Source organism: Carassius auratus, unplaced genomic scaffold (assembly GCF_003368295.1).
Source record: "Carassius auratus strain Wakin unplaced genomic scaffold, ASM336829v1 scaf_tig00214183_4049273_7079891, whole genome shotgun sequence".
Lineage (NCBI taxonomy): Eukaryota > Metazoa > Chordata > Actinopteri > Cypriniformes > Cyprinidae > Carassius > Carassius auratus.
In genome coordinates, this window is record NW_020527547.1 from 990,668 (window position 1) to 1,000,710 (window position 10,043).

A 10,043-nucleotide genomic window follows, 5' to 3' on the forward strand; every position below is an offset into this window, starting at 1 on the left:
TCGGTTCAGAGACAAAAAAAAGGTTGGAAAGGAGAGGGTCCTCACTCAGCTGAGGAAACCACTCCACTCTGATCCATGCAGAACCAATCCGTTACATAGTGAGGAGGAAGTTCACGCCTAGAAAATCATTGTATGAATAATTTTGTGGCTATTCATAAAGCACTAATGTACTAATGTTTTTTTTGTTGTTTTTTCGGCAGACACTGTCATATCCGAGTTTCCGGGCACATCACAGTCCGAGGTTAGAGCCGTAATACGGAGAAAGTGCAATAACGAAAGTTTTGTTTTAAAAAAAAACACTGTAAAGGTAATTTTTGTTGTTGTTGGGAAAGGAATGTGAAAGTAAAGAAGAAATTTGTGTTTTGTTCATATAAGATACGTACAGTAATCTGTAGTTTAATCATTTTATTAAAGGGTTAGTTCACCCAAAAATCGAAAAGTCATTTGTATTTAGTCACCCGCGTGTTGTTCTAAACCCTTAAGACTGCCATTAACCATAGCATCACAAAATATTATATTTATGATGGAATCTGAGCGCTGGATAAGTCTTCCATTGACTTCCAAGGGGCCTAAACTTGCTCGATCAGAAATCGTATTAAGACATTGTTTGAAATTGTCTGAGTGACTCCAGTGGCTCAACCATCCATTTATCAAGCGACGAGAATAGTTTTTTTGTGCCAAAAACAAACAAAAATAACAAATTTATTCCAATATCCATTTACTCGTGTTGTGCTTGAAAGTTGTTTACATAGTGTATCTGCGCGAGCTTCTGGGTTCTACGTGTGGTGACGTAGAACCCAGAAGCGCTGCGCAGATAGACTACGTAAACAACTTTGAAGCACAACACTAGTAAATGGATATTGGAATAAATTTGTTATTTTTGTTTGTTTTTGGCGCAGAAAAAGTATTCTCGATGGTTGAGCCACTGAAGTCACTTGGACTATTTTAAACAATGTCTATATGTTTTCTGATCGAGCAAGTTTAAGCCCTTTGGAAGTCAATGGAAGACTTATCCAGCGCTCAGATTACATCATAAATATAATATTTTGCAATGCAATTATAAATGGAAGCCATACGGGGTTACAACAACACGCGGGTGAGTAAAAACTGAGATCATTTTGATTTTTGGGTGAACTCCTTTAATGCTTTTAGTTTAAGCTTGCCACTTGTGTTATTTTGTTTCCCAACAGTCTGTTTGGACTTTAATAATGTTTAAAAAAAATAAAGTGTTTTTTAAGAAAGAGTTGCTTTTTGTTTGTACACATGCCATTCCTCCTGTAACCTTTTAAACTATAGGTGTTTTCATTTACATGAATTACATTTACTGGTTATTTTTATCAAATGCATTACATCTAACTTTAAAATGATTATTGTATTAAACGCCTTCATCAATGGTGGACAATTTTAACATTTACATTTTAACAGTATAACTTCAGCATAAATGAGGCAGAAAATGCTACTGATAACACAGTAATAGTGTACTTGACTAAAAAAAAAAAAAACATTAACATTTAAATGTTTTATAAAAGTACTTTTGACATAGTTAAAATACATTTTTACAATAAATTAGTTTCCATAAATATAATATGATTGTATATTCTTATATTTTAAAGAATTTAAAGGTGTATTTAAAAATGTTTTAAAGATGGGTTCTATTGGTCTAAGGGGGAAAAAATTAAAGCTGAAATAATATTTTAAAACCATGTTTTAAGTTCATCTTAAGTTTGTTTAAAAAGAGCACAGTTGATATATTCTTATATTTTAAATAATTTATAAGTGTATTTAAAAATGTATTAAAGATTTAATCTAAAGGTAAAATTAAAGCTGAAATAGTATGTCAAAAGCATATTTAAGTTCATCTTCAGTGTGTCTCAAAATAGCACAGTTGAGTACACTAAGATGATCTTAAGTTTATATTAAGAAGTACTAAAGAACATCTTTAGTATATTAAGTACAAAATAAGTGCGTGAAAATAGAGCACTTTAAATACATTATGGAAGTGTATTAAGTGCACTTAAATAAAATGTATTTTAGTATACTTTTTTAATCTAGGAATACATTATAAGTATAATTTGTATATAATTACATATTATTATAATTTAAATAGTTTATTATTGTATTTAAAGATGGTTTCAATTATACTAAAACTGGTAACGAAATACATTTGTTGAAAATATGAAATAGTATATTAAAAATACACTTTAGTTTATCTTCAGTGTGTCTCAAAAAAGCACAGTTGAGTACACTAAGATGATCTTAAGTTTATATGAAGCAGCACTAAAGGTAAGCTTTTAGTATATTAAGTGCAAAATAAGTGTGTCGAAAATAGAGTACTTTAAGTACATTATGAAAGTGTATTATGGAAGTGTACTAAGTGCACTTAAATAAAATGTATTTTAGTGCACTTTTTTTTCACCTGGGATTACAAATCGTACCGATTGGATGGAGGCTATGACGCGCTTAGAGCTGCTGTAAAATTACTGGTTTATGACATTCACGTCCCAGGAATTCTGCAATGCAGGGTGTCACATATAAATGTTCAGAGAAGTCACATTTGACAAAATCTGTGTCGATAATGAATCGGAACGACACGACCGCGCGCATTGCGCACGTCTTCAGGGGAACATTTGTGCACTCCACATCGAGAGCTGCAGTTGAGATGCTGCAGGACTGTGTCTTAGGAGTCGACGATCAGGGCAAGGTGTGTTTAATAGCCTACTCAATTACAATTTGTGATGCGATCTAGAAAAACCCAACACATGGTGACATTATGTCCATAGCTTAAACGTAACAAATGTTACGGCTATCTGAAGTTGGCTGATATGATTTTTTTCCGGAATGGAATTTTGAAAAACAAACAAACAAAAAAACGGGTTTAAAGTGAGACGGGTTTCACTTTCACTTATAGGCTATATACTTAACTATCACAGTCTGTCAGGAGCGCTGGCATCATTACACAAACAGACTAAATTACCCTGAGGAAAGTTTTCCTTTGTTTATCATGATGTCTCTGAACTTTTGATCACCCCTTGTATGTTTGGATAGCAGGAATACTGTAAGCCTACCTTGTAGTTAGAAAAGCGAGCACAGGGCAACTGTCATCGGACCCCTTCTCTTTAGTAGCATCATCATCCGATCCTTCATCTCTGGATGTGAATTAGTCCATTATAACATCTTTTAGGGCACTGACATCTCCACGATTGAGCAGACTGAGACGAGCAAGACCGTCTAGTGAGCAGCTTCAGACTGCGTTGTTTTCTTGCGCTCCATCATCTCACGATATAAAAAAAGAATAAAATAAAAACCTTTGCGTGCAGTAGCTTATACAGGACTGACGGGACATGTGCATTGATACACTTTTATTAGATATGTTACGTGTTTTTTATATATATAGTTTACCTGTTTTTGTGGTGTTAAGAGAAAGCACCTCGCAACATGAGAGAAAATGTCTTTTCTGCTTACAATAAATTGCTATTTTTCTGCACTAAAAAAGTGAATGTTGCCAATATATTTTCAGAGATGACAGACAAGATGTTATAGAATTATAACTGAACGAACCCCTTTGAAAAATTTACATATACGAACTATTTTTAGAATTTCCAGAAAACTTCCCTGCGTGACACCCGACGGGTTTTTCCAGATAGTTTCACATTTGCATCGTATCTACTTTTGATTTTCTTTCATAATGTAGTCTATTATATTAATTATTAATATAATAGATGAATTTATATATATATAGATATATATATATATATATAATAAATTCATTTATCAATGATTTTTAATGCACCTCAAATTTCTTTCTTTTTTTTATAATGGTGATTTTTTTTTTTTCTGAACAGATTGCATTTGTTGAAAAAGATCAAGATGTGGACAATCTTTCAAAATTGTGGGGGTTTGAAACTTCAGACATAAAACAGCTCGGACAATAGTGAGTACAGTACATCTATCAATATGAATTTTATACTGTATTTTCTATAATCTAATATACATAAGTCGGTCCAGAGTGCACACAGACACTTTTGCATTCAGTTCAACCATTCAGCAGATAACAAAAGAGCAAAAAAACATTTTGTAATCCAGCTTTTTCATGAACATGTCAATATTTGTGAAATAATAAGCATGTACAAGCTTGAAACCATTCGATATCCATAACACCTTGTTGCAGTGCCATTGCTTAATTTTACTCAGTTAGCCTTCAATGTTGCTCTACAGTGAGTTTCTTATGCCTGGAATGGTTGATACACACATCCATGCATCTCAGTATAGCTATACTGGCACCGCATTAGACCTGCCTCTACTGGAGTGGCTCAAAACTTACACTTTCCCTGTGGAAGCCAAGTATAACGACTTGGAGTTTGCCAATAATGTCTACACTAAAGTTGTGGTAAGCTCATTTAAATGGACTACATAACATCTAAATAAATTGAACTCTAAGGTAAATCTAAATTGATGGAAATGATATGGAAATAGAATGCATGTTGAAAATATAATTTTTTTCCCTTTTTGTTGACTGTTTGGCACTGTAGAGAAGAACCTTAAAGAACGGCACCACTACTGCTTGTTATTTTGCCACAATACACACTGATGCCTCTCTTCTGCTTGGAGAGCTGGCAGGTAAAACCCATGCAACCGAGGACACACACAGAGTATAATAATTTCCCTTGTGACTGTCTGTGTTGGCTAAGGGCTAACACAAGCTCACCCTTTCTTTAACCTTTGGAGTTTGTCTTGCTTTGCATTATCTTGTCTTAGCTCTTGTTCCGTCTAAGTATAACTGCATTTATGTTTGCTTTTTACATGTTATGTGATAAGAGGTGCACTGTGGCCTATCAGTCTGTGAACAAAAATTGTAATAACTCTGTGTAAACTTTAATATTATAATAAGGATAATAAAACAATCATTTTTAGATGGTGATATACAGTATTTTTGTCCCTTTTCCACTAGATAAGTTCGGACAAAGAGCTTTAGTGGGTAAAGTTTGCATGGACTGCAATTCTGGAGTTCCGCAGTACAAAGAAAGTTCAAGCGAATGTAAAGAGGAGACAGACCGGTGAGTTTAGAAGGACTATGTGACTGTACTGAAACAATAGTGTTAGTAAGCTCATGTACAATTGTTATAAACCCAAACCCCAGTCTGATCAAAGAACTCTTGTTTCTTTTTTTTCTTTTTTTCTAGTTTCATCAAAGAGCTTCTCAAAAAGGAGGTAAATGACAGGTTCATTTTTGCTCAGTTAATCTGTCTATTATAAAACTCTAGTTGTTATGCTGATCAGAGTTGGAATTTTGTTGTTGTGCCTAAATTATTTTAAGCTATGTAAATATGAATATAAAAATATATTATCTGACTGTTTTAGTACCCGAAAGTTAAGCCTGTGGTTACTCCTCGATTCGCTCCGTCCTGCTCTTCCTCACTGCTCAGTGAATTGGGTGAAATTGCCAACAGCAACAAGCTTCGAATTCAGGTTTGTCCTTTGCATTGTTCACATGGGAGAAATTTAAAAAGGTATATGATGACTTATTAGGCCCCGGTCAGACAGAACATGTTTTTCAGATTTTTTGCATTGACTGTTTTTAATTTAAAAGAGCATTGATCTGTGGTTTTTTTTTTCAAATGTTGGTAGGCAACTATCATATACAATGTTGTTTCAGTCTTATCAAGGCTTACAGTGCATCCGTCATCACAATGGAAGGCCTGGCTCTCCATTCATTTGATTGGACAACTGAAGAAAAAAAAGTGTATTCCCTCCCCATGTGCTCCCCATGTGCATGACCTAGTTTTCCAGTGTGTTTGATTGTTCATTTCTCCCAGGTGTGTCTTGTCAATTACCCATGCATTTAAGTTCCAGTCTGTGCAGTCTGTCTTCGTCTGGTATTGAATGTGAATGTCTTGTGCTTCGTGTGTTCCTGTCTGCCCTGTGTAGCCCATGTTGGAAGGATTGAAGGCTGTTTACTGTGAATTCTCCTGTGTCTCCTCGTTCCCTGTTCCTCACAGTAGCATAGTTGAGACAATTATAAATGAATGCTGTAAATATCATAAACTGATATTCTAAACTCAGTTGTTGTGTATAATTAACAGTTAAGATGCTATAAATCATAAGAAAAAACACTAATAGACACCAAGGGCCTGTACCATGAAGCCGGATTATTTGGCTAGCCAGGTAAGTTTTAGTTTAGTTTGCACCAATCCTGGGTTTTAGGTACCATGTAAGTGGCTTGGCTTTTAGCTGCGTTTATTGCCATAGTAACTTACACTCCACAGATAACCTGCTCTGGGGCAGGTTATGTTCTGGGTTAGAGATCTCAAACTGAAGCTGGACCAATCAGATGTGAGAGAAGTGACACATATCTGACACAGTCACTCCAGTTTATCTTGCTCCAAATTAAAGGTCACTACTGCTAAAAAAAAAAAAAAAATTTTTTTTTTCTTTTTATGATTTATATAATTATTGTGATTCATATTATTATTTATCTTTTAATTTACACACAAGCAATTTTGCTTTAACAGTTATTATAAATCGTTTATTTTAAATAGCAATGTATACAGATAAGATACAGATCAAAAGATTGCACTATTTAAAAAATACAAAATCTGACCTTACATGTTCGAGTCTCTATCACTATATATTTTCAAATGTGTAAACTAAGTTAACGAGTTTCACTTGTGACTTCACTGATAGAGCAAGATCATTTATTTTATTTGTCCTCCTTCATATTTCATATGACGTTTAAATTTGTCATATTCATCAATCTCTTAACCTTTAGCAAAACCTTTAACCTTCAGTTTTGAATCTCGCTGGGTCTCTTGCGAGAAGTAAATCAAACTTGCTTTGTGTTGCAAGGCCATGATTGGCTGTTCACCAGTGATGTCACATATTCATGTGCACGTGCTCCACAAACTCAGGATCAAAGCCTGAGTTGACAAAGAAAGTTGATGATCAGCATCATGGTACCAACAAAGCCGGACTGGAGAGGTTTGGTTTTGTCAACTCAAAACTAATCCTGAACTCTGAATTTGTTCAGCTACCATCATGGTACAGGCCCCAAGTAAAATGTTTATCACATGTTTTTCTGCCATCATTAAATCTGTAGAGTCACATCAGTGAGAACAAAGGGGAAGTGGAGCTTGTGCGAACATTGTTTCCAGACTGCAAATCCTACACTGATGTTTACCTCAAGCACAAGCTGCTTACAGATAGGGTGAGTGGTATTCAGAGATGGTCATTATACATCAAAGACCTGATGACATTAAATAAAAAAATTAAATAAAAAATTAAGTTAAAATTTATGCATTTAGCAGACACGTTTATCCAAAGCAACTTACAGTGCATTCAGCCGATCAATTTTTACCTATCATGTGTTCCTGGGGAATCGAACCCCCAACCTTGTGCTTGATTGTTCAGTGCTCTACCACTTGAGCTACAGGAACACATATGATGGCATATATTTTTGTTTTCTGTCTAATATATTACTTTATATTTTCCTGTGGCTCAAGTGGTAGAGCATTGCGTTAGCAGTGCTAGGTTGTGAGTTAGATTCCCAGGGAACACATGTTAGGTAAAAATTGATAGGCTGAATGCACTGTAAGTTGCTTTGGATAAACGTGTCTGCTAAATGCATAAATATATATGTTTTTCTACATAGATTGTAGACTTTGTTTCTGATTCATTGTGGAAATCTTTAGATTTTATGTTTAAATTTGTGTTGCAACATGAATATATAGCTTTAACACACATACACAGAGTCCAGGTATAAAAGTTTGAAGTCGTGCTTTGTAAAATAATTTTGTTATCAAGAGTTTAGAACAGTGGAGTGCCTTGACATTTGTTTGAGCACACAAATTCCCTGCTCTGTAAAAAAAAAAAAAAAAAAAAAAAAAAAAAAAAAATATATATATATATATATATATATATATATATATATATATATATATATATATATATGACTTATGAGACCTATGATTTAAAGAATAGTACACAAAAAAAAAGGTATTTATTTATTTAACTCTATTTACATTTGATGATTTTAACTTATTTTAATTTGGATTATTTAGATAGATTTGGTTCTTTTCAATGAAATTGATTATTATTCTAAATACACTTTACAAGTTAGTTTGAAAAAAAGCAATGCTACTTTTATTTCTGTTATGTTGAATCTTTGCAGAATCTTAGTAATATAAAGGGTTAGATTTAAGACTTGAAATTGGTTTGGAATTTAAAGGACGTAAACTGACTATTGCAGACTGTAATGGCCCATGGTTGTCACCTGACTGATGAAGAACTGGAGATCTTCCATGAAACAGGATCTGCAATCTCTCACTGTCCAAACAGTAACATTTCGTAAGCACCTTAAGCATTTTATTCGTATTTATAATTTTCAGATAATATATTATAATATATATATACAATTTGTTTTTTGTTTTTTTTTAATTATTCATTTATTGTCTCTTTTTCCATCCCAGGATTTGTAGTGGGATGCTAAATGTGCGCAATGTTTTGAACCACAAAGTGAAATTGGGTTTGGGGACAGGTGAACTTTTTTGTGTTTATATTACTGAATCTCAATTGTTGCCAATTTGTACAAAGTTTTAAGATAATAGGTTATACATGTAAACTCAAATCATTTCATGTCCATGTCTATTTAATTGGTGAGTAGTATTTAGCAGGATATGTACAGTTAGTTGCTCATTATCCCTGGAATATTCTGTATTGACTTTGCATTACATGGTTTTGTCTGTGTCTTATGTAGATGTAGCAGGAGGATACTCCCCATCCATGCTAGATGCTATGCGAAGAACTCTTGATACGTCCAAAGCCCTGACCATCCAGGACCCTCAACTTAAGACTCTGAGCTTTGAGGAGGTTTTCAGATTGGCTACCCTTGGAGGCAGTGAAGGTAAGATTCCAGCTCTCATTGACAAACATGTTATTTAATACTAGCACAGTACACTATATAAACTTGCCTGATTTTTCTCCCCACACCCTACAGCCCTCTCACTGGATGATCAGATCGGAAACTTTGTGGTAGGAAAGGACTTTGATGCCCTGCGAGTGAATGTTTGTGTTCCTGACGGACCGATCGATTTGTTTCCTGGTGAAGGCCCCAAGGTTCTTTCCTGCCCTCATACTGAGAAAACAATATAATTTGGTTTTAGTGTGTGATTAACGCAAACACAAAATAACAATGAATATCTTCTGCATACATAAATTATAAAGAATGGCTCATTTGATGCGTTTTTTTTAACAGGTCATTTTGGAGAAGTTTTTAAATTTAGGTAAGTTGCTACGGAAACATTTTACATTTATAATTTTTTTTATATATATTCCATTAATTCATAGATTCCTGTCTTCTAAGTTCTTACATATATTTGTTTTGAAAAGGTGACGATCGAAATATTACTGAAGTCTACGTGGCTGGAAGGCGAGTGGTTCCATTTACAGATGCATAGTTACTATCTAGTTGTTTTTGTCCAGAAATATAATACACTATATAATCAAACACACAAATATAATGTACTCAGGACAAGCATATATAAGAACATAGTTTAGATTTTATAAAGGATGCTATAGATTTATACTTATATATTGTCTTCTTTTTACCAGTTGTGTTGATCATGGAAAAAATGTGATCAACTATTTTATAGTATGTAATCTGCAACAAATTGACAATAAAAATGCTTTATGATGTTACTGTCATCCTGATTTTAGTTTAAGTTATTTAGGTATATTTATTTATTTTTTATCTCTTTTTTTCATGATAATACATACAGGTATTTGTCTCTCTCTCTCCCTCATGAGAGTTCTCAAGTATGAACAAAGCTCTCAATTACATTTGCATCATGCCCACTACATACAACAAACAAGAGTTCTAGTTTAGTAGCAGCTAGTCATTTATTCATGCTTCTGGACTAGTTCTCAATGTTTTTGAACTGAAATTGAGTGACCAGAATTTCAAGTGGTGACAGCAGTGTCCTGCAGTCTGACATGCTATACATATAAAATAATTTAAAAACGGCATATTTTCGAAGTATAATTTTTATACA

The 10,043-nt window shown here is 33.8% G+C and overlaps 1 protein-coding gene across 1 annotated transcript; it reads left to right on the forward strand.

Moving 5' to 3' along the window:
• The first annotated feature begins 2,508 nt into the window (after positions 1-2,508).
• LOC113091430 (guanine deaminase-like) lies at positions 2,509-9,671 on the forward strand. The gene is made up of 14 exons (XM_026256954.1): positions 2,509-2,701; positions 3,843-3,931; positions 4,216-4,387; positions 4,530-4,617; positions 4,949-5,054; positions 5,181-5,208; positions 5,359-5,466; positions 7,094-7,201; positions 8,243-8,340; positions 8,463-8,530; positions 8,750-8,896; positions 8,990-9,108; positions 9,248-9,275; positions 9,382-9,671. Exons 1-14 carry the CDS (start codon positions 2,516-2,518, stop codon positions 9,447-9,449), a joined length of 1,413 nt encoding a protein of 470 aa, XP_026112739.1. The 5' UTR covers positions 2,509-2,515; the 3' UTR covers positions 9,450-9,671.
• The last annotated feature ends 372 nt before the right edge of the window (positions 9,672-10,043 follow it).

Excerpts from the sequence above, each read along its gene's own strand:
- LOC113091430 (XM_026256954.1), top strand. The coding sequence starts at position 2,516 with ATGCAGGGTGTCACATATAAATGTTCAGAGAAGTCACATTTGACAAAA. Across the intron at positions 7,202-8,242 it reads ACAAGCTGCTTACAGATAGG|ACTGTAATGGCCCATGGTTG; the intron begins GTGAGTGGTATT and ends TGACTATTGCAG. Across the intron at positions 8,531-8,749 it reads GAAATTGGGTTTGGGGACAG|ATGTAGCAGGAGGATACTCC; the intron begins GTGAACTTTTTT and ends TGTCTTATGTAG.